Here is a 24,124-nt window from a genome sequence, read left to right on the forward strand (position 1 = left end):
AACACACACACACACACACACACACACACACACACACACACACACACACACATTCTGCTTGCCTTGAGATGAAGAGCTGAGGGACAATGCCCAGGTCCAGAGTTCAAGCCCCATGCATGACCAACACACACACACACACACTTCTTACGTTTTACACACACACACACTTCTTACGTTTTCCTGGAGAGTTCACTACAATTTATAGTGTGAAGCATTGTTTCTGTGTGAAAACGTGAGAATAAGTTAAAGCTGTGCCTCTAACTGCTTTTTTTTTTTTTGGTGTGGGTTGCCATCCTCCTGCTTGTGCTTCCTCATATTGCTGAGTATGACAGGAGTGCACCACTGTGCTCAACTATGGGTTTAGATGAAGTCTCAAAAACTCATGTTCAGTCTAGTCTGGAACCATGATCCTTTGATTGTCACCTCCCAAGTATCTAGGATTACAGGCTTGAGCCACCATGCCTACCATGCCTAAGTGAAAAAAAATTATATATGCATGCCTCAGTCCTCTGGCTTGAAATCAGGGCCAGGGCTCACCTGAGCTTTTGTGCTCAAGGCTTGCACTTGAGCCACTGCTCCATTTCTGGCTTTTTCGTAGTTTATTGGCTGGTGATAAGTCTCACAGACTTTCTTGCCTAGTCTGACTTGGAACTGCTCCTGAGACCTCAGTCTCCTGAATAGTTAGGATTACAAGCATGATCCTAGCTTAAGTGATACTTTTAAAAGGCAAAACATGACTAATGTATGCACAATATTATTTTGTTTTCAATGATTACTTTCTTGATCGATGTCTTTCAGGGTTATTCAAATGCTCAGAAGAATATTCTTCAGGTGGATCAGAACTGTGTTCGCAATTCTTACGATGTCTTTTCTTTGCTACGGTAAGAAATTTCTTAGTCTTCCTGAATTAAAAAAAATTTTTTATTGTCAAGGTGATGTACAGAGGGGTTTTAGTTATATAAATAAGGTAGTAATTGCATATCTTGTCTAACTTATTATCCCCTCCCTAATTTTTCTCCCTCTTTCCCACCCTCCCTCCAATCCCCCTCCACCCCCAAGTTACACAGTTCATTTCCAACATATTCTCTTGGTTTCATACTTGTCCTTTCCTCACTATTTTGTTGTTCCCCTTCCCTTCCCTAGTTCAGATAAACGTATATACAACACTCAGGGCACCAAAATCGACTGCAGTGATAACAGGGGATAGACCATAGGGGGAAAACACAAAAGAAAAAAGAAATCATGTAGTACATTGAGAACAGCAACAACAAAGAAAAACCTTTGTGTCCATGTCTTGGAATTCATTTCATTTAGCATCTTCTTATATGATCATATGTATATAGTTATTCAGCTATTCTGCTCATCTGCTTTATCCTAGATGTATACTAATCATTACAAATAAGGGAGATTGGGACCTATGTTTCATTTAATATGATTTTTTTCCAAGTCCTTGGAATTCTATGCTTCCATCAGAAAGAGTGACACTTCCATTTGTAAGGAAATGGAAGGACTTGGAAAAAATCATATTAAGTCTTTTTGAATTTTAAAGACTCTTGTTTATTATGTTTGTGACATTTCATTGCAAAAAAATATTTAGGAGCACTGGGAGCTGTTACCCAGTCTTAATTTTTCTTTTCTTTTCTCTTCTCTTCTTTTCTTTTTTTTTTGTCGGTTGTGGGACTTGAACTCTGGACCTGGGTGCTGTCCCTCAGCTCTTTAGCTCAAGGCTAGTGCTCTACCACTTGAGCCACAGTGCCACTTCTGGTATTTTGGTAGTTAATTGGAGATAAGAATCTCACAGTCGGGGCTGGGAAAGTGGCTCAGTGGTAGAGTGCTTGCTTTGCATGCATGAGGCCCTGGGTTTGAATCCTCAGCACCACATAAGCAAAAAGAAAAAAGCTGGAAGTGGCGCTGTGGCTCAAGTGGTAGAGCACTAGCCTTGAGCTGAAGAGCTGAGGGACAGTGCCCAGGCCCAGAGTTCAGGCCCCACAACCGGACCCCCCCCCCAAAAAAAAAAAAAAAAAAGAATCTCACAGGCTTTCCTGCCCGAGCTGGCTTTGAACAGTGATCCTCAGATCTCAGCCTCCTGAGTTAGCTAGCATTATAGGCGTGAGCCACCAACGCCTGGCAGGCTTAACATTTTCTAGTGAAAGTTTCATAATTTTTCTAGCTGTAGTGATTTATCTCTTTCACCAAACCTTTGAAAAGATATTTCCTTTCCTTAAACAGAGAGAGAGAGGTGTTGTCAGTCAGTGGTTTTTTTTCTTTCCTCCTCCTCTTCCTCCTTTTCCTTTAAAATTTTTTTTTCTTCCAGTACTGGGACTTGAACTCTTAGTTTCATAGAATATACATTGGGCTCTTGACAGCATTTTCCTTCTCATCTCCTCTTCATTTGTTCACCCCTTTCTCCTTGTTGCACCCCTTTTGCGTGCCCGCGTCCTGATGCTGTATTTTGCTGAACCTTAACTTTGCCTTTCCAAGGAGTTATAATGTTTTAGTTTTCCCTTGAATCTACTGTATTTTGGTTAATATGTTTGTATATACATGCATACTACCCAACATATTTCCTTATAAGCTACATCTATCTAGCTTCCATATGTAAAGGAAACCTTCAGCCTTTGTCTCTCTGTGCCTGGACTTACTTCACTTAAAGTAATTTTTTCCAGGTCTTTCCATTTCTTTACAAGTGGTACAATATCATTTTTTCTAATGGATGAGTAAATTCCATTGTGTATTATACCACATTTTTTTAATCCATTTGTTCATTGAGGGACATCTGGACTGATTCCATCCCTTGGCTATGGTGACTAGTGATGAAATAAACATGATGGTGTTGGTGGCTTTATTGTATACTGATTTTGTAATCTTTTAGGCAAATGCTCAAGAATGGAATTGTTGCATCATAGGGTAGTTCTGTGTTTCATTTTTTGAGGCACCACCACACTGCTTTCCACAGTGGTTGAACAAGCTTACGTTCCCACCAACAGTGTATTAGGATGCCCCCTTTTGTATACATCCTTGCCAGCATCTGTTATCATTTGTTTTCTTGATAATGGACCTTCTAATTGGGTTGAGGTTGAATCTCAATGTTGATTTGATTTGCAGAGATATTAAGCATTTCTCCATGTGTCTATTGGCCATTTTTACTTCTTCTTCTGCGAAGACTCTCTTTCGTACATTGTTAAATTTTGACTAACCTAATGACCTGCATTTGATAATTTTAGATTCATATTTTAGATGTGTCTTCACCTAGATTGTTTAGAGTATATAACAAAGCAGATAGGATTTCCTCATTATAGGGTAGAGATACAAAGCACAAGTTGCTAATATGTATGCTTATTTTTGAGCTTATTTAGTTTGGGCTGAATTTTAAGTATTTCAAAGAACAATGACTAGATATAGTTTGAAATGTGAATAAGCCACTAATTTATGTTGACTTTTTCCCCCCCTCTCAGTAAAATGAGGGTAAGATATGTTTGTTTTAAAGATGTTTTCTAATTATGAGATTGCGTGATCCTTTTATAGAAACCAGTAGAATTAAAAGAAAAAAAAACCAGAGGTCTTAGAGAAGAAGAGGATGGAGGATAGTGGAAATTGGAGAATCTAAAAAGCTGGTTTAAAGGATTTGAAGGGAGAACCGGCATATTCAGAAGAAAAGGAGATGAGCAAAAGCTGTTGGGTCTTGTGAGTGCAAGGCACCATACTGTCTGTCCTAGAGAATGCTCTGATCAACTGGATGCCTGTAGTCTTCTCTCTGAATTCACTTAATGGCTCTGATTTCTTCAAGGAAATAGAAACAGTGATGTTAAAATTTTGGGAAATTCACAAGCATTTTCAGAGTTATTTGTTCTCTTAGAAACTTTCGGTTACTATCAGTGCCTAAGCTTTGTTTTTGTCTTGAGTTGATGTTGCCAGGTGGTAAAAGACTTATTTTCTGAAGGCACAGGCAAATGAGAACCAGATTGGAGATTGGTTGAAAGGTTTCTGGTAAGTATGTTTAGGAAGTCCTTTTCATTGTCTTGTTTTCCTTGCTTGGTGGTTAAGGTAGAGATAACATAGGAACTGAGGGAGTTTTCTGTGGAGCACAGTGACTTCCAGAAATGTGAAAGCATCAGGTATTGTGGATGAACTTCCAGTCCTATAGTAACGGAGTTATTGAGCATTGATCTTGCAGTAGTTAGGTTTTGGAATCTAATTTCTAGATCACCTTCCAGATTATTCCATAATAGCAGTAGTTCATACTACTTTTAAATACTGGCTTGTTCATCACCATTGCACAACTCATTTAGAGCTAAAAATACAGATAGACTTTTTTTTTCCTGAACCAGCTCAAGTGCCTGTTTTTCAACCAAAGAACTTGAACCCAAAGAGATAGCCCTTGAACTAGACACTTTAAATTGCACCTGTCAATTTTAGAGAAACAAGCTTTCTCATCTCTCAAACATGATGAACAAGTTCCCCTCATCTGCTTTACTCACAGCTTTGCTTTTCCTGTAGTTTTTGCCATAACAGATTTCGAAGTGCCTGCTGGGAAACCTGTGTGCCTATCATCACTGTACTCTGTGATTCACTGTTTCCTCTCCCTCAGGCACATTGTCTCTGGATGGGGACAGTTACAAATGTATACATTTTCCTTTCCTGATCTTTCTTGGCTTATAAAATTGTAGCTAATTGGTCTGCAATTATATTTGAAAACATGGCCTGAATTCTTTACTATTACTTAGCTCTAAAATTCTCAGAGCTGGTTAGAGTCAAGATGAGAACCTAGGCCTCTGAATTGTTTGCTTTGAGATTGTAGTCTAGTTAACAACTTTCACTGTAGCACTAGGCCCCTAGGATTCATATGTTCCCTCTGTAGTGAGAATTACAGAAAAGAAGAAAAAAAAAGAGGAAATCTTGATGGAAGCAAGGACTAAAATGGGCCTCTTCAGATAGACCTATTGAACTGTTTTGCAGCAAAACAATGACCTGAGATTAAATTCTTGTCTTGTGGTTCAGAGCTGAGAATTTAGGATAGTTTCAGTGTTCCCAAACTATTAGCAGCTCTTTTCAAATTTACATTTAGTGTGTGATAGTAGTTGAACTTTTCCATCTTAATTCTTAAAAACTTCCAAATTAAAGGTTTGTTTTTAGGTAAGCAGATATTTAATTAAGAGCCCTTTAGTCATTGTTATATTTGATACTTTAGGATGTTCACCACAAGGTGTCAATGTTGTTCTTTAGCTGGCATTGAAAGTGTCATTTATTTTACAATTTTTAGATGAGAAAAATGGAGAACTTCAGTGGAGTATAAAGCAGTGTTCTGAAAAGCTATGAAATAATCACTAATTTCTAGAAGCTGCATTTAAAAATATTATTGTTCCTTCTACTTTGAGGAATATAAGCTAATTAGATAATTTCTTTTGATTGTGTTTTTTCCCCTCCTTTTGAAAAGTTCATTAGTGATAGGAAGTAATTGAATGATTATGAGGAAAGGAGTAGCAAGGTAGAGTTGCAATTTAGAATTCTAACTATCGTGCCAATGTATGATAGCCAGAGAGCTGGCACTGGAGGTACAGAGTCATCTCTGATCTGACCTATTCTCTCAGTTTGAGAGTTTGTTTTAGTTTTTTGTGTGTGAAAATACTCTTTCCCCCTTTCATATTTTCTAAAAGAGTTATGTTGTAGTGAGCCATGTGATAGACACCCTGGTTTTCTTCCACTGTACTTACTGTGTTTCTTTCCTCCTTTTGAAAGGTTTTGTTTTTGCCAGTAGGCTTTAGTTCTTCCTCTAGTTTACAGTCCTAAGACATCATGTACAAGTATATTACAAAGCTAGACTTTGGGTTAATTCCTTAACCCAGCCTAGTCTTATAACATGGGGATAACACTTGTCTCATTCTATTGGGGATATTGTGAGAAATGAATAAGTGAATTATTTTAAGTTAGTTAAGACAGTTATAGGCATATAATATTCAACAAATAATAGTTTTCTTCTTTGCTTTTATTTCTTTCATCTTGGAATTAATTTTCTTTTCTACAAAAAAACAGTTTCCTTGTTAGCTGTTCTGCTGTTAAGCTTAATTTCCTGTTGTCTTCTTGTTGTTCTAATGTTTACTACCCCTGCTGTCAAAATTACCTTTATTCATCTTAAACAGTCATAGGTTAGTAATTTTTGGAGGTCTGTCTCCTTTTTTAGGACTCTTCTGTATTACCAGTATTTCTTGCTCCTACCTATTTTTTTTTGATTTCTGGTGTATGTTTTCCAGTAGCCACTGGGTAAATTATATTCCCATGTCCTGCAGGAGTCTCAGCCCTGGACCCACCATGGCCAGAGCTACACTCATTGATTTAATCTACTTCCTCCTCCCTCTTCCTTTGCCCTCTTCCCTCCTCCTACCCCCCTTCTCTCCCCTTTTACCTCTTCCTCTTCCTCCTCTTACCTACTCTTCCTTTTCTATTAGCACCAAGCTTTAGTAATTATAATTTTATTTTATTTTCTTAGTCTTCTTCCTTCAGAGATGTGTTTAGTTGGTTATGCCTCTATTCTTTTCTGTTTTCCTATACTATTTGTTTGACCTTCTAAGTAATTTCTACTTCCAGTTTTTCTTGTATGCAATTAGTAGCTATAGTTTGTATAGCATTTACCTTGTACCAGTAATTATTATAAATGCTTTACAGTACTTCACTCTTATGCTTCACAACATCCGTGTATGAAAGAAACATTCTTCAATTAGAAAATTGAGGACCTCCTGGGCTGGGAAGGTGGCTCAGTGGTAGAGCGCTTGCCTTGCATGCCTGAGGCCCTGGGTTCGATTCCTCAGCACCACATAAGCAAAAAGAAAAAAGCCGGAAGTGGCGCTGTGGCTCAAGTGGTAGAGCACTAGCCTTGAGTTGAAGAGCTGAGGGACAGTGCCCAGGCCCAGAGTTCAGACTCCATGACCGGACCCCCCAGAAAAACCCAAAAAACAAACAAAAAAGAAAATTGAGGCCCCAAAGCAGCAAAGTAACATGAGAACCTGTGTTGAAACCCAGACAGCCTAGCTGCATACCCCATTTTCTTAATCTATTGATTTTATCGTTTTTTAATAAATGCCGAGCACCACATTAATTATTTTCATCTGCTGCCACAGTGGCCCATCTTTAAAAAAAGTTGCATCTGTCTGGCCATTTGTTGTATTTAAAAATCTTTGAGCTTTTATGTACAGGATCATAGTATTTAAAGGACACTGTTCAAAACACTCCCATGGGAACTGTTACCTTGTTTCCAGTTTCCATCTCTTAACCTGTGTGATGGATAGCTAGCATTTATAGAGTACTTACTCTGTTCTCATTAATTCTTCCATGGCTCTTCTCTTTGCTTTATTGATCTTTCTATTAGCTCTGTCATAGATGTGTCATAAAGATTAAATAGATAATAAATGCTGTTTGTGTTGATCAAATTCAACTATTCTAAGGTTGCAGAGAGCAAGTTATTATTTTTTTGTTACATATATTTCTGTTTGCATCTGTCAAAATGAGAACTGCAAAAAAATTTCTAGGCTTTTCCATAAAAACTGTTGACAATACAGTCATTTCTGTGAGCTTTCAGCTGGCTCTTCTTTCTGTCACTTTCATTCTGTGTCATTTAGTGAGGTTTTTCAGGCTGTTTTGACTTAATTTGATTCATTATAGAGGTTTTTCTTTTTTCTTTTTGAGAGATCTTGATTTTGTGGTCTACAGGCAAATTGCCTTCCCATATTTGACAGAAAATACTTTCACTTTTAACTTTCTGTTTGAAAAGAGACCTGTTCCACAAGTGAAGTTTTCTTTGTGGCAGTTTTAGGAAAGAGGATGAATGTGTACTAAGGGTTTTAACTACATTTATAATCTCAGTTTCAGATATAATAACTGACTTAGAGGGAACAGGAGGAGTTTTATTTCCTTATCTCTGCTAACACTCTGTCAGGTAGCAATTTAAAACTATCTACAGCCAAGAGCACCATGGTAAGCAGATGACAATGTTTATAGAACTAAATGTACACATTGTGTTCATCACAGAGGCCAGATTCTTACCTGGTATCGATGTGCCTATTTTTAAAAAGTAAGGAAGGGAGTTAGGAGGGTTACTGTTAAGATAATTTTACTGACAGCAAGAAGTGAAACTGGTAATTTGTTCTCTGTAATGTAGTTTGATTCTGAAATATGGCTTTGTGATGGTTCCTATTAGCTATTAGCTAGTCTTATGTTTCTATTGACTGATTTTTTTTTTTTTTTTGTCAATTGTGGGGCTTGAACTTTGGGCTTGAGTGCTGTCCCTGTGCTGTTCATCTCAAGGTGGGCACTCTACAGCTTGAGCCACAGTGCCAGTTCCAGTTTTCTAGTGGCTATTGGAGATAAGAGTCTCTCAGAGTTTCCTGCCTGGGCTGGCTTTGAACCGGGATCCTCAGATCTCAGCCTCCTGAGTAGCTAGGATTATAGGCATGAGCCACTGGCACCTGGCTTTATTGACTGAATTGTTAAATAGACTTGCCTCACTATTCTGTGTAAGAGGAGTTGAGAGGCAGATTGGAAAGCATAGCTAGCTGTGTCCTGAGTGGGAGCAGTCATCTTTGCCCAAACCCATCTCCAGTTTGTGTTCTATATTCAAGTTAGTGATAAGACCATCACCAAGTGTTTTCACTCATGCTGTCTGCACTTAACAGATGAGGAAACCAAGGCATAGATGTGAAAAGACTTGCCTCAGCCCATAGTAAATGCTGGAAGAGATTTGAATAAATGTCTACCAGGCTCTAGTGCCTGTATATTTCTTCCCATAAGAGAGAATATTGGTGCTGGTTTGTTAGTAAAATAGAATATCTATGTGTTCATATGCATAAAAGCACAGTTTTGCAGAAATAAACTATAAATAAATAAAATGCTGGAGTTATCTTAGGTAATTTTTTTCTCGCCTTCCTTATACTTTTTAGCTTTTCTTCCTCAAACTCTTTTTCCTATTTCCTTCCAGAAACCCACCACACACACACAATGTCTTTCCAGATGACCTATAGTTACCTGCTCATCCATGCTCAAATCTCCAGTCCCATTCATAGCCATCTGTGTTTTTCCATGCTTTTTAAAACTATATACAGATATATATATAGATATGTGATTTTAATTAGAGTGGAAATGATATATATATATATCATATATATGTGTGTCATAGATATATATTTATATATATGTGATTTTATTTGGAGTAGAAATGATAACGCAGTTCATGATTCTCTATCATGTTTTTAATTTTTTTATTATTGTTGTAAAGACAATGTACAGAGGGGTTATAGTTAAATAAGTCAGGTAAGTATACGTGTCACCCTTCCTTCCTCTCTCCTTGGTTATGTTTTTCTTGTCCAACATTTTATATGAAAATCTCTCCAATTCATTTTTAAGTGTTTAATAATAGTCCATTGGGTACCAAACAGTCTTTATTCTGCCATCAGCCTGTTCATAAACATTTGGTATTTATCCTGGGGCTGTTTTGGAAATACAAATTTGTTTTGCATGTTTACTATATAAATATATACGTCAATATAAATGAGGACCTATATATGAATATATATATATATATATATATATATACCTATGTTTATGTTTTTTTTTTTACTTCTGAGAGCTCAGAAGTGGGAAAATTCACTATTTTGCTTTTCAGAATACTTTGTTAATTTTGTTTTTTTAATTTTTAAAATATAATTTTATTGCTGTTACTAAAGAGTTTCACAGAGGTGTGACAATTCCATCATTTCATAAGTCAGGTAATGAGTACAATTTTTCTTGGATATTGTCATCCCTTCCTTTCCTTTTCCTCTGTTGTCCCTCATGTCCCTGGTCACTAGTTTTATTGTTTATTTTTAAAATAGTGTACATTGAGTATATTAAGTATTTCTTTTTGTTGCAAGTTTTTATTAGGAGTAGATGCTGAATGCTTTGAAATGCCTTTCTACTATTGACATTGTAGTTTTTCTTTAATTTTTTTTTTTTTTTTTGGTCGGTCATGGGACCTGAACTCTGGGGCTGGGCACTGTCCCTCAGCTCTTCAGCTCAGGGCTAGCTCTTTACCACTTGAGCCACAGCGCCACTTCCGGCTTTTTCTGCTTATGTGGTGCTGAGGAATCGAACCCAGGGCCTCATGCATGCAAGGCAAGCACACTACCACTGAGCCACCTTCCCAGCCCCTTCCTTAAATTTTAACTTAAACTAATAAGGCATCTACATTTCTTGATATTTGATTACCAATTAGCTATCGGTTATTCTTTTGATTATTACTATAAGTGACAATAATACACACTATTTCTTGTAGTAGGTATTTTTGGAGGGGTTAGTAATTTTTCTCCAAAGACCTTCAAAATAAATGATAAAAATTTCCATCTTATTTTGTGATTCTAATCTGTAAAAAAGATGTTAATAATTGCATTTAATTTGTTGGGGTATTGGGATGATTACAGAAATTAATGAAGAATACTTAGTACAATATCTGAGCATTTTTAATGATTAGCATTATATATATGTACATACATACTATATATATATAATATATGTATATATATATATATATTTTTGGTTGGTTGTGGGGCCTGCACTCTGTGCCTGGGCACTGTCCCTCAGCTCCTAAGTTCAAGGCTAGCACTCTACCATATGAGCCACTACACCACTTCTGGCTTTTTCTGTTTATGTGGTACTAAGCAACTGAACACAGGACCTCATGCATGCAAGGCAAGCACTCTATCACTGAGCCACCTTCTCAGCCCCAAGCATTATATTTGTTAACAATTAGCATCATTAACATCTGAAACAGAATAAATAATTTTGAGGATTGTTCTTTTCTTTTCTTTTTTTTTTTTTGGGTCCGGTAGAGGGCCTGAACTCTGGGCCTGGGCACTCTCCCTCAGCTCTTCAGCTCAAGGATAATGCTCTACCACTTGAGCCACAGTGCCACTTCCGGCTTTTTTTTTTCCGGCTTATGTGGTGCTGAGGAATCAAACCCAGGGCCTCATGCATGCAAGGCAAGCACTCTACCACTGAGCCACCTTCCCAGCCCAGGATTGTTATTTTCTTAAAGGTATATTGGAACTTAACTATTAATTCGAGCTCACATGTTTTGATGATGTTAAATCTCTTTGAGTCCCTTTGGTGCTATTTGTTATAATCAGTTTTTTCCTTCTTTTTCTTGTTTGTTTTGGCTAGTTTGTTTCCTCTAGACTTTAAAAATTATTGCTGTAACACTGAATATAGTTTTAGTTTGGAATTCTTTAATCATTTCAATACTTTGGAGCACATTTTCTATTTCAACTTGAAAAGTGTTCTAGGATTTCAGCTAGAAATACTGATATATTATGAACTCATATTTTCATCCAATAGGATGCTTTCTAATGCTGAAATTGTAGCAATTTTTTTATTAAAAATGAAATATTTGAGGTACTTTTTGTGTTTAAAGTATTCTCAGAATAAGAATTGAGAATATAAAGTCCACATGTTTTGGTATCTTATAGCTGTAATTTATACTTTTGTCTCTGATGTATACAGCACCAACCTGGCTGTGAGTGGATGCTCAATATTTAATGAATGGATGAGTAAACCACTTGGGTGAAATATGGTCTGGTTGGATAATAACTGAATAACAGACTTTTGGACAGATTTTGTAATTATCCTCTTCAAAGATGATTATATTTGCATTGGATATGTTTTGCCCCAGTTATGGCATATTCTTCACATATCTCAACATTTCATTTTGAACAAAGTAGTTGCTAATGAAAACATCATGTGAGAGCATTGGGTATAAAATTATAGTAAATCCAGTTTATTAAATGAGTGCATGAGTATGAGACTTAGTGATAGATCTCATAGTGTTTAACTAGGAAGTCTTCTAGGCTGTTCAGGCTTCTAAGTCCATTTTCTCTAGTTTACTGACTGTTAAAAAGAGTCCATCAATATAATGGTTGACTTAATTGAACCTTCCCACAAACAATATTCTGAAGTGCTTTCTTAGTGCAGAAGTTAACTTTCAGATGTTGTTAAAATGGTGAATGAAGAATAAAATAGGCATGAAGAAGTAAAGAGCATCCTTTGAGGCAGTCAAGTTTGTGAGTAGTCTTCTGCCTAAGAGATGTTCTCTGTCTCCTCTGGTCTTTCAGTTCTGGCTTGAATTCACAGGGTTACTTTACTAAGACTGCTTTGTTTAAGATGTCACTGCAAATTAAGGCTTTACCATCGCACCCCTCATGGCTGCCTTGTAAGTTCTACATTCCCACCGGTGCCAGGCATGTTCCAAGGCAACTTTCCAAGGGTTAGTGATTTCACCCTAATGCCTATGCCAATAAAAATAACCAGCTACCACTAAACACCTACCCCACCCAGAACTTGATTTTTACATGCTGTTTTATTAAGAGAACTTATCAGAGATTTTAAGGGAATTAATACATTTTACTCAATAGGATCTCACCTGGCCCTCGAACTAGCCTTTTTCTGAAGGTGAGAGTTCACTTTTGTGGATCCAAAGTGGAGCTCATTTATCTACTGAGTATGGACTGCATTTTGACCTTATTTCTGTAGCTGATTCTCTGTGAATGGAAATATTCTGCTAGTAGTAGGAGAGACAGATTCCTACTTTGCTAGTAAAACAGATAACAGATACATCATGCAAAGGCTCTTTCATTCACTGAGAAGTTAATAATAATTTCCAAGTATTTCATGTTCTAGGTATTGATCAGAATGTGTTCCTTTTCTAAAGGGGCCTAATAGGGGTTGAAGAAGGAAAGTAATATTTGAATATGTAAAATATAAAAAGTACTTCATGGCTAAAACGTTGTATGGATATCTTTGTAATATTGACAGTAACCATACTATCAGGATAGTTCAGTTTTACAGTGAAGCAAATTGAAGTTTGGAAAAGTTGAACACACCTGTGTTTGAAAGTCTTATGCTAATAGTTCATGCAGAGCCCAGATCTGTCGTGTCAGAGACCTTGCCATTATACTTCTCCATTTCATGTTGAAGAAGCATTGGATATTCCTTTCTATTGTTGAGACTGTTAGAGTTGCCCAAACCCGTAGTTGCTACAGAAAGTCCTTGGTGCTGCATCATACATTTCTGAGTCTTCTGACACTTACACAAAGGAGACTTTCATAATAGGCTTTGCCAGTGCCTGCCACAGTATGGTCTTCATGCCCTACGTCTGTGCTTTCCTCTAAAAGAGATGTTAACTAAAGTCCATAGTTGACTGCATGGCCCCCACCTCTTTTGATTTCTATAATGTGAAGTGGCTGGAAACATGATTTTTCCATAATTGACATCCTTGACTCTTCTCAGTCTTCCATTCCTTAAATTTGAATTAAGAAGCACAGACCATTGAGGAAAAATGACCTTTCCATTAGTAGCATTGCCTTTTCTATTTCTCAGATTTCTTGGTTCCAGTGACAGAGTCAGATTTGAACTTTGGAGTAAAACTAGTTTTTAAATGATTTATAAGGAGAACATCTGGAGATTTGAATTTGTGAAAAATCCAGTGTAAGCCAGGAAATTGACTCAGCAACATTTTTAAAAAAAGGAGCTAAGATTGTCTTCTATTGCATTAATTAAAATATGTTGTCCAGATTAGGTGAAGTAATCGTCTTCTTGGACTTTCTGTTTATTAGATCATATTTGGAAATATTCTGTTTGAGTCCCAGTTTACTTTGATGAGAGGGAGCCAGGGAATAATGGCCAGGATGACTGTTTGTAAGTAATCATATAAGGACTAGTTAGGGTAGACAATATTTATCCTGAAGGAAGAAGGACTTTGGGGATAGTTGCTGTTTTTAAACAGGGATTTAGCTAACTTGGAAAAGCCATTTTGGGTAATGCTAGTAAAAACACACACACACATTTATTGAACATATACTATCTGCCATATAAGTCCTTTCTTCTAGCACACCCATGGGAGCCTTCCTTATATTTACCAGTAAGGAAGCCAAGATGACAGGAAGAGTTGACTTGCTTAAAGTAGCATTGTAAGAATTACGATTCTATGACTCCATTTTCCTTCCTTTTCCTATGTTGCCACTCACATTCTAAAGAATTAGAGCTCCTTCTGAAGGGGAATCACTTGGAAGAGAAAAAGTATAGAGGTTTGATATTCCAGAGAATTGATGGTTATAACTACTTATATTATTTGTTATGTATCATACCTTCTTAATAGTCCTTTTATTTTGTGCTGATACTGGGGCTTGAACTCAGAGTGCTGATACTGGGGCTTGAGCTCTTGTTTGGTTTTCTTGCCTAGTACTAGTATTTAAGCATTTGAACCATAATTTCTTTCTAGCATTTTTTGGTTAATTAGAAATGGTTAATGGTGGATTTTTCTGCCCAAATTAGCTTTGAATCACGATTTTTCTGATCTCTAGCTACTGATTTTTCTGATTTCTAGCTACTGAAGAACTCTATCTCTTCAGTAGCTAGAAAAGTTATTTATCTATTTGCTAGTTCTTGAACTCAGGGCCTGGGCACTGTTCCTGAGCTTCTTTAGCTCAAGGTTAGCATTCTCCCAATTGAGTGCCACTTTTGGCTTTTTCTGAGTAGTTTATTGGAGATAAAAGTCTTGTAAATTTTTTTGCATGCTGGCTTTGAATTGTGATCTGTAGATCTCAGGCTCATGAGTACAGAGATTACAGGCATGAGCCACCAGGGCCTAAGTTCTTATTTTTTATGGAGCTTATATTGTACTAGGAAATTCAGAAAATAAAAAAAAACAAAACTTTTTTCCCTCTTGCATGGTCTCTGTCTCTCATACACACACTCTCTCTCATATACTTTTTCTCCCTCCTCTTCCCCACTCCTCTCTTGTGATCTGTACTATGATACAAACCAAATCAGGGAAGGCTAGAGAGCACTGAGGATAGTAGGATGAGTTATTGCAGATCAAGGAAGGCCTCACTGAGAAGAAAATATTTGAACAAAGCCTTGGAAAGATAAGGCTGCAAGTTGTATGGGCATCTGGAGGAAGAACATTCCAAAGAGAAGAGATCACAAATATCAAAGCCCTGAAGTGGGAGTGAGCTTGGTTTGTTTCAAGAACAGCAGCAGTAGCTAGGAAGTCAGCCCTGGTTTGAACACAGTGAGCAAGTTGGCAGAAGTGAGATTATATAATTGTAGATTTTTTTCCTAAGTGTAATAAAAAACTGTTTGAGGATTTGGAGCAATAGAGTAATAGGATCAGAGTTTTACTTAAAAGAAAACAACTAGATGAGGGAGTAGCTCAGTAGTAGCTTGGCATACATACATTGTTCAGGGCAGTGGTTTGGTCTCAGGAAGAAAGGCTATATGTGTGTTGTCACGGTGGAAGGCATGCATATGGGTACAGGTACAGAATTATTTGCTAGTTTGGGGGGTGGAAGAGTGAACAAATTATCCTCTGATTGGATGTTTTCAGTAGGGTTACTAGCTGGGTATTGGAAAATGGAGGGACTTTGATAAAAGATAAATATAAAATAACACCTGGAAAATGAGAGAGTGAATTGACCAAGCTGATATTTCCCAAATTTTAGTCTGTATCAGAATCAGCTGGAGGGATGGGTATACAACTGCTGAGCCCTGCTCTAGAATTCCTGTATTTGGGAATTCCTTGGGATCTGTATTTCTAACTCTTCTACGTGCCCCTAATGCTACTGGTGCAGGAACTATCCTTTGACTATACATTTAAAGGGGCCATTTATGTACCATGTTGAATTTATTTCTCCACAAATATTTAGTTACTTGGGGTACAGAGGTAGAGAAGACAGTGAGTTCAGTTTATTCGGAATTGGGGGTTTTGCCACATGAATTCAAGGGACAAAAGAGGGTTGGACCCTGGAACCTAAGCTGAATGACAGAAAAGATGTCAAGATTAGTGAAAACTATTTAGCTCAATGGGATTGGAAGTTGATGATGATCCTTAGAATTGGATGCAGTGCTGAAATGATCTGGGAAAATGGCAGGTGATAGGGGTTGAGATGCTTGAAATTAAGGTTTTAAAATTAGCTGCTGAAGTTACTGACTGATTTAAAGCAGGGGTGGGGAACATCTGGCCTGCAGACCGAATAAGGCCTGTGGAATCATTTGGTACATGATGAAACAGACATGTATGCCTTTCTTATACTGCTCATTCACTTCCTGCAGCTGTCAACCTAGATGGATAATTTTGTATGACCTACAAATGATGTTATAAATATCCAAATGGCCCTTGGAAGAAAAAAAGGTTCCTCATCTTTGTATGAGAATAAATGGCTGAACTGAGTGGAAGTGAAGAATTTGAGAGGTTGGAATATTGAATGAATGTGGAATAGTGGGAGTAACACAGGGGGAAGGAAAGGGGAAGGGAAAGAGGGAGGAAGGAGGAATAGAGGAAGGGAGGAAGGAAAAGGGAAAGGTTGAAAGAGGGAAGAGAAGCTAGAATCTTCACTCACTAAGCTAGAATGATCATAGGAAGGTTGTAGGTAATGACAGCATGAAGAGAAATTGGCATAATCAGATAATATGTACCTTGAAAGGACCAAGAATTTTTGGAAAGTGGTGATGAATGGTCTGGAAAACAGGGGAGTGGTAAGTAAGATACCTAATTAACTTCATCTCAAAGCTCAGTATTGTGCAGGGTATGAGCTAACACATTAGAGTCTCATTTGAGTCGTGTATGATCTTACTTCTCACAACAGTCCTGTTACAGTAAGTGTTGTTATCCTCACTTGTACAGGGAAACTGAGGCTTACAATAACTGGCCTGACAGTCATAGTTTGAGAATACTGGAGGTGGCATCATGTGAGTGCCTAGTGACAGCCAACTATTGACTCACCATGAGAGGGTACTCTTTAATAATTGGAGATGTGTACCAATGGGAGTGTTCTTTGGAGGAAAAGGTGAGCTTCCTGTCACTGGAGTGAATCTCTCTCACGAGTATAGCTATAAACGAATCCTACAATGATAGCAGGAGAAAATCAGCAAAATGAACAAGAAGAAACTAGCATTACAGAAGAGAGCAAGGAGGGAGCTAGTTGAATTCATTTTTTTCTAAGATAAGAATCTTAGGTTATGTGGTGATTATGAATGAACCAAAGGCCACAGAATTGAACAGCTTAAAGTTCAGTTAATAATATAGTAGTTTGTGAATTTGTCCTCAATTTAAATGCATCTCTGATTAAGCTCATTATTTCCATTTTCAAGTACTGGTGATTTATCCTTCAGAATATCACACATGAAGCACTTCCTGTACAATGAAGTTAAAGAAGAGTGATGGTTTTCTTGAAGCCAGAATTGGAGGGTGTATACTTATGGCTGTGTATAAAGAGATCACAAATCACACATGGCAGGACATGTTAAATGTTGTGAAAATGGTTTGGGATAATTTCTTGAGCATCTGAAGAGAAAGAGCACACAGGGGTCTGGATATGTGCTCTTATCTTAGGGAGCTGGGTCCAGACATTTTCCCAGAGTCTTTCAGTGTTTCATTGAGACAGCCCACTTTGCTCAGTTTTCAAGATCTTCTACCTTGACCTGTAACGTTAGTGTAGAAATGACTGGAGGAGTATTAGATTGGTATTTTAAAATAGCATCCTGTCAACTAAATCTCCTGGGAAATGGTCTAGTGACAGTAGCTCATGATTGCTGATCTTGCAGAGGGTTGCTATGTTTCTGTTAAGTTTACTAAAATCTTGCAGAATTTCTTTGCAAACCACCTCCTTTGTTTAAACAAAAGGGGCTGTTGGTTCAGGTTTTTTCTGGCAATTCTCGTTAGTATTTTAGGCATTGATTTGTCAAAAGTGTCTTGTGGCTGATGTTATAACAAATTAACTGTTCATTATTTTTTGTCAGTATTGGAATTTGAAAGCAGTGCTTTCCACTTCTCAGTCAGGCCCTCTACCATTTGAGCCATGCTTCCAGCCCTTTTGCTTTTAGATTTTTTTTTCCAGGAAAGGCATAACATTTTTGCTTAGAGCTGATGTAAGACTGAATTCTACTATTTTTGCCCTCCTGAGTAGCTGGGAGAGCATTATTACATTGGCTAATTGCTTGAAATGGGAGTGTTTCCTTTTTCTTAGGGTAGCCTTTAACTACTATCCTTCTGATTTCTACCTCCCAAGTAACTAGGATTACAAGCATAAGCTACCACTCCTGGCTTTAGATATTTATTTTTAAATATCTATTCTTATTTTACAAACTTGGTACAAACTTGGTACTTCAACAAAGCACTACTATTGAGTCAAGTGTGTTTTCTGACCTCAAAAATTTTTGGAATCATTTTAGATGGATAGAAATACAATAAGATAGTACAAATATCTTAATAGTACAAATATCTTAATATCCTTTACTAACTAGTATGGTATATTTATTCCAGTTAGAGAGCCAGTATCAATATGTTACTAGCTAGAGTCCATACTTTATTCAGATGTCCTCTTCTAGAATTTCATCCTGGTACCATATTGTATTTAACCATTATGTCTTCTTAGATTACTCTTGGCTCTCAAGGTTTCTCAGATGATGTCAAGGTTTTTCTTGATGACCTTGACAGATTTGAGCTATTTTATAGAATGCCCATGTAAAGCTGTCTGATGTCTTTCTCCTTGTTAGACCACGTTTGCAGGATTTACAGCATTTTTGTTTGCCAGTCAATTATTATGATTGCAAAAAGACAGTCAAAATATTATCAGTCAAGAACTTTATCATATAAAGTGGTACTGTGGCACAAGTAATAGAGCATCAGCCTTGATTAAAAGGATAGTAACCAGCACACTTGCTGTGTCATAAATATTGTAGATGAGAACTTTAGGATAATGTTTTAGTAGTGTAATAATATAGAAAACGAATGTTAGTCAATGACCTGAAAGTCATTAACTACAAATCCTTATTGAGCATCTGCTTTAATAGGACCATGTGCCTCTCTGTCAGTCATTGCTCCATCCAGTCTGTTCCACTGGGAGCTCTGCCCCAGTGCACAGAAGCAGGATTCAAATCCCAGTGCTGCTCCATGAGAAGCTGCACAAGGCCAACTTCATTCAGTGTAACTGTGGATACAGGATGTGTAAGCACAGAGAGATTTAGGCCTAATGGAGCCTTTTACCTCACCCTTAGACCTCAATCTTGATTGCAGCTTGCTCACTTTATCTTTGTTTTGGGGTTTGTGTTGGTGAAGAAGAAACAAGCACTTGGTCACATTCTATTCTAAAACTTTATATTGTGTTAGTTAGCTCTGCTGTCATTGTGACCAAAATACCTGAGAGAAATGCCTGAGTTTCAGGGAAGCTTGATTTGGGCTCAAAGTGAGGTTTTAGTTTATGGTCACTGGCTGTGTTACTGTGGACTGTAGGCAAGGCCTACCACCAAGGTGGTAAGAGAATGTAGAGGAGCTGTTTGTGTCATGGTGGCCCGCAAGGGGAGAGAGGGCACAGTGAGAGAAGGGGATGCCTGTACTAATTGGCTGGATTTTATATCCATCTTATTTCATCTGTGCCCTCAGCCTATGGATGATGCTGCCTACATTTAGGAATGTCTTTTCCCCTTAGTTTTCTCTGGAATACCTCACAGACACATCTAGTATACTTTACTAATCTAGGTGCTTCTCAATCCAGACAGGTTGACAATCAAAATTAGCCATCACACATACCGATACAATTCTGTTTAAATACTCTATATATATCCTTGCAGGTAGTAATCCTTGTAGGGACAGGGACTCTGGTTTATCTTGTTCAGTAGCATAGCCATCAGTGTTTAGCCTGTTCACTGGCACATGGTAGGTGTCAGGTTAACAAAGAATAAGCATGATCATGTCAGGTAGTACAAAGATTTGTACTTGAGTGGCAAGTACGATGGAGGCAAAAGGTAAGGAATACTTCACTTGCCTAACATACTCCATTCTTTCAGACATAGGTTACATTCCTCTACTCTAGAAAACCTTGGATTGCACTTCATTTCTTTCTTTATTTTTTTGGGTCCGGTCGTGGGGCCTGAACTCTGGGCCTGGGCGCTGTCCCCCAGCTCTTCAGCTCAAGGATAGCGCTCTACCACTTGAGCCACAGTGCCACTTCTGGCTTTTCTCTTTTTGCTTATGTGGTGCTGAGGAATCGAACCCAGGGCCTCAGGCATGCAAGGCAAGCGCTCTACCACTGACCCACCTTCCCAGCCCCCTGCACTTCATTTCTTGTACCCATTTTGCATTTACCAAGCATCCTGCCAGAATACTTAGCTTTTTTTTTTATTAACTCTGCATTATTATCTATTTCTATAGGTTATTTTATCCCCTCAACATTAATTACTCTTCTTTAAAGACAGATTCTTTTTTTAAAAGTAAATTTATTTTTAATTATCTTTAGCTGTACAAAGAGGTTTCAAGTCGACATGTCAGTTTATGAGTACAATGTATTTAAAAATCACTTTATTGTCGTTTTAGAGGTGATACACAGCAGGATTACCTTTACATAGGACAGGTTCTTGCTATGTTGCCAAAGCTGACCTTGATCTCATATTCTCAAATAATCCTCTTGCCTCAGCTTCCTGAGTAGCTGGGACTACAGGTTTTTACAGCTGTACCTAGAGAGTTACTGCTATTTAAAATACCTGTTATGTACAAATAATATGCTAGGTGCTTTATATATTTTAGTATTCTATTTATTTCAGCAATTCTACACATGAGGCAAATGACTCACTTAATGCTTGGGGATGTTTAATAACTTACTCAAGATTGTTTAACGCTTTTCTGTTATCTACAGCTTGGGACCTTTCCTACTGCCACACAGGGTGATTGGTATAGTGGAATCTATGTTTTATGAGTGTCTTTTATACTTTTTAGACCTCATCATGACTACATTCTTTTTTTGTCATTTGTTCAATGAACCTGTAATGCTAACACTTCTTCATACTTTGAAGTTGTACAACAGAACTGATGAAATAGCTAGGTTCAGATGTCACATTTCAAGGCTACAAGTGAATATCTAACTTACAGATTCTTTTTTTTGGGGGGGGGTCTGGTCATGGGGCCTGAACTCTGTGCCTGGGTGCTGTCCCTCAGCTCTTCAGCTCAAGGCTAGCGCTCTACCACTTGAGCCACAGCGCCACTTCTGGCTTTTTTATTTTGCTTATGTGGTGCTGAAGAATCGAACCCAGGGCCTCATGCATGCAAGGCAAGCACTCTACCACTGAGCCACCTTCCCAGCCCCTACAGATTCTTTTATACAGTTGACTATTGCTAGGGAACTATTTTTATTTAGTTAGATAGAAATAGAAAGCTTTATAATTTCTTTGAGAAAAGATAAACAATTTAGGCATTCTAGTTTTGATGTTTCAATCCTAAGCTGTTACTGTAGCTTAGGAAACCAAAACTTCTTCATGCTCAATTTTAAGCTAGTTTTCTTTTTAATAAGTAGATTTTGATGATGGAAAGAAGTTGTCATGTGGAATTACTTTGTGGAGCCATTTGAATAGACTTGAAACACTGTTTATGCATAAATAAATTCCACACTCTGAGAGATACCCTGAACAGACCCAGTGCACTGGCATCTGCTAGTCAGCCTGCATTTGATCCTAAGATTGCGCTCTGCAGAAGAGGTGGTGAAAGCACCTTTGATAGAAAGCAAATGGGCAAGGCGGCATTTTTTCTTTCAATTTCTTTTAACTTTTCCTGGGTATTTGTCAGAAGTTTTTTTTTTTTTTTTTCAAATGAAAGGTTTAGTGAGATAGAATTACTGAATTACAACTGTAAATGTTAAGGTACATTTTCTGATTGCTTTTGGCTTTTCCTCTTTTCCAGTACTGTTTTCCAATGAACAAATTGGTATGATTTGTTTAATCACTGTTGTCATCATTCATAGGTTGTTCATTTATATTTTTAATTTTTACTACTCTACTAGTTACTGTACTGGTTGTGTCAGAAAATGTGAAATAAGGTATGTTCTCAGGCTTCAGGGAGAGTTTAGTTTAGTGGTCAGACAACCAAGCACAAAACACAGTGCATGGTAATGCATGCTCTACCAGTAGTCCAGGCTTGCTTCTCTAAGAACACAGTGAGAAAAGGCCCCAAGATGAAATGGGGAAGTTTTTGGAAAAAATAGGATTCCTGTCTGTCCCTGGCACAGTGTTAAAAATGAAACTATTGCCTCTGTAGCCACTTAAAAAAAATCAGATTCTAAGATGAAAAGTAAAAATTCCTACTTTACCTTCCCCTGCCTTGCCCTAGCCCCACTCCTTTGCAATGATCACCTTTACCTCTTTTGATTTCTGTTATGGTGGTTATCCTAAAAACTTGATATAATGTACTTTGTTTCTGTTGTATGATAAGTAAGCTTTAGTTCATAACTCATGACTTTGGACAATAATGTGAATGACCTCTCTTCCTCTACTTTGTTATTTCTGTTAGCAATCATTTTTACATCATCAAATTAAAAAAGAATTAAAAATTTACATTTTGCATTAATCAATTATTACCTTTGTCTATAAGAGAACATTGAACCACAGAGAGGTATCATTTATAATATCACCATAGATACAAGTAAATTGATGTGTTGAACTCATAATCAAATGGTTGAGCCAGTGGCTAGATTTTGTTGTTGTTGTTGTTACTGTCTGTCTATAAAGGATGGAGTATTTCCTGTAATTGTATAAGTTCACTTTTTTTTTTTTGGTAAATGCCATTTAATGTGTTACTTGAGAATTCAACTAGAGTAGTACATTTTGGGGGAGGAGTTGCAATATATAACCATCATATAAGAACCTACAAGTTAGATATCATATAGTACAGTTCTATGTTTTATGCAGAGGAAGAATTTGCAAAGCCTTGTCCAGAAACTGTTTGCCTTTATTTTATGTGCCATTCCATAAATCATGATATTCTAGTCTCTAAGTCCATAGTAGGTTAAATGTTACAATTTAGTGATTGTAAACCCTGATAATTGTTGTGTGAAGAAAAGGCAGGGAAAGATCTGAAAAGTTGCTAGCATCTTATTTTAAAGAGCATTGTGGTGTGAGGTGTCTGATCCAGCAAGTTCTGTAAGCCTCAGCATCTCTGATGTTGGTAATCATCAGTTTCTAAGAAAATGTGTCAGTGTTGTCATTGTATATAAGGTCAGAAGCCATACATGAAGGATCTATTTCTATCCAAAATGGGTTAATTTTGAAAAATCTCTTGACCAATAAAAAAAGATATCCAAGTTTCAATTAATTGGAAAGATGATTTATGTGGAAGATCTTTTCTGAGGTGACAGGAGCTAGATATATACTCTTCATGTTTGGGATATTGGTGGAAATTGCTGTATTAGTTTTTAAAAATGTAGTTCCAGCAAATTAGCCATTCTCTGAATTATTACTGTAAGACAACTGTTGACTTTGTTGTGAAATATGTCACTAGTGAAAAGGAGCTTGCTGGTGATTTCTCCCACCCCCTGCTCTATGCCATGATGTCATTGGATTGACTTTTGTTTCCACAGACCAGGAATTGCACAGGCTGTGCAGGACATAAGTGAGTATACTTATTGGTGGAAGTCTTAGTTTGGGTTATTACAACCTTAGTAGTACTCCCTGATTTAATTTCTTGAGCATTTTGTGGCTTTTTCCTTTGATTTATAGAAACCATGAAAAAAATAGTGCAGAGTGCTTTTCTTCCTTTTACTATTTGAAAGTAAATTACTACTAAGACGATCTCTCAGCCATTGCCAAGTCAAGGAAGTGTATTTTGCCATCAAGAATATTCCCTTAAATAATCATAGCATAACTATTACATTAACATCACCATATTACTGTGATCTCACTGGGACATCCTATTCAGGTTTCAAGTTTATCCAGTTATCCCAGTGTCCTTTAGAATAACACAAAGGTCTGTCTACTCTCATACATTGCATTTAGTTATCATGTCTCATTTCTTTGTCAGTCAGAAATAATTCCCAGGCTTTCCTTGACATTTTCAAAGATTTTCAAGCCATGTGCCAGTGGCTCATGCCTATAATCCAATGTACTCAGGAGACTGAGATCTGAGGGTTGTAGTTCAAAGCCAGCCTGGACAGGAAAGTGTGTGAGACCCTTATTTCCAAGTAAGTAACCACCAAAGAGTAGGAAGTGGAGCAAGTGGCTCAAGTGGTAGCACATTAGCCTGGAGTGAAAAGCTAAGGGACAGTGCTCTGGCCCTGAGTTCAACACACACACA

The 24,124-nt window shown here is 37.4% G+C and overlaps 1 protein-coding gene across 1 annotated transcript in view; it reads left to right on the top strand.

Annotated features, from left to right (window-relative positions):
• Uvrag (UV radiation resistance associated) overlaps window positions 1–24,124 on the top strand; it is a 274,073-nt gene that overhangs the window by 62,566 nt on the left and 187,383 nt on the right. Inside the window, exon 5 of the mRNA XM_013014162.1 lies at window positions 799–881. Within this exon, the coding sequence (XP_012869616.1) occupies window positions 799–881 (83 nt within the window). The remainder of the gene's footprint in view (window positions 1–798; window positions 882–24,124) is intronic.

Source organism: Dipodomys ordii, unplaced genomic scaffold (assembly GCF_000151885.1).
Source record: "Dipodomys ordii isolate 6190 unplaced genomic scaffold, Dord_2.0 Scaffold22, whole genome shotgun sequence".
Taxonomy (NCBI): Eukaryota; Metazoa; Chordata; class Mammalia; order Rodentia; family Heteromyidae; genus Dipodomys; species Dipodomys ordii.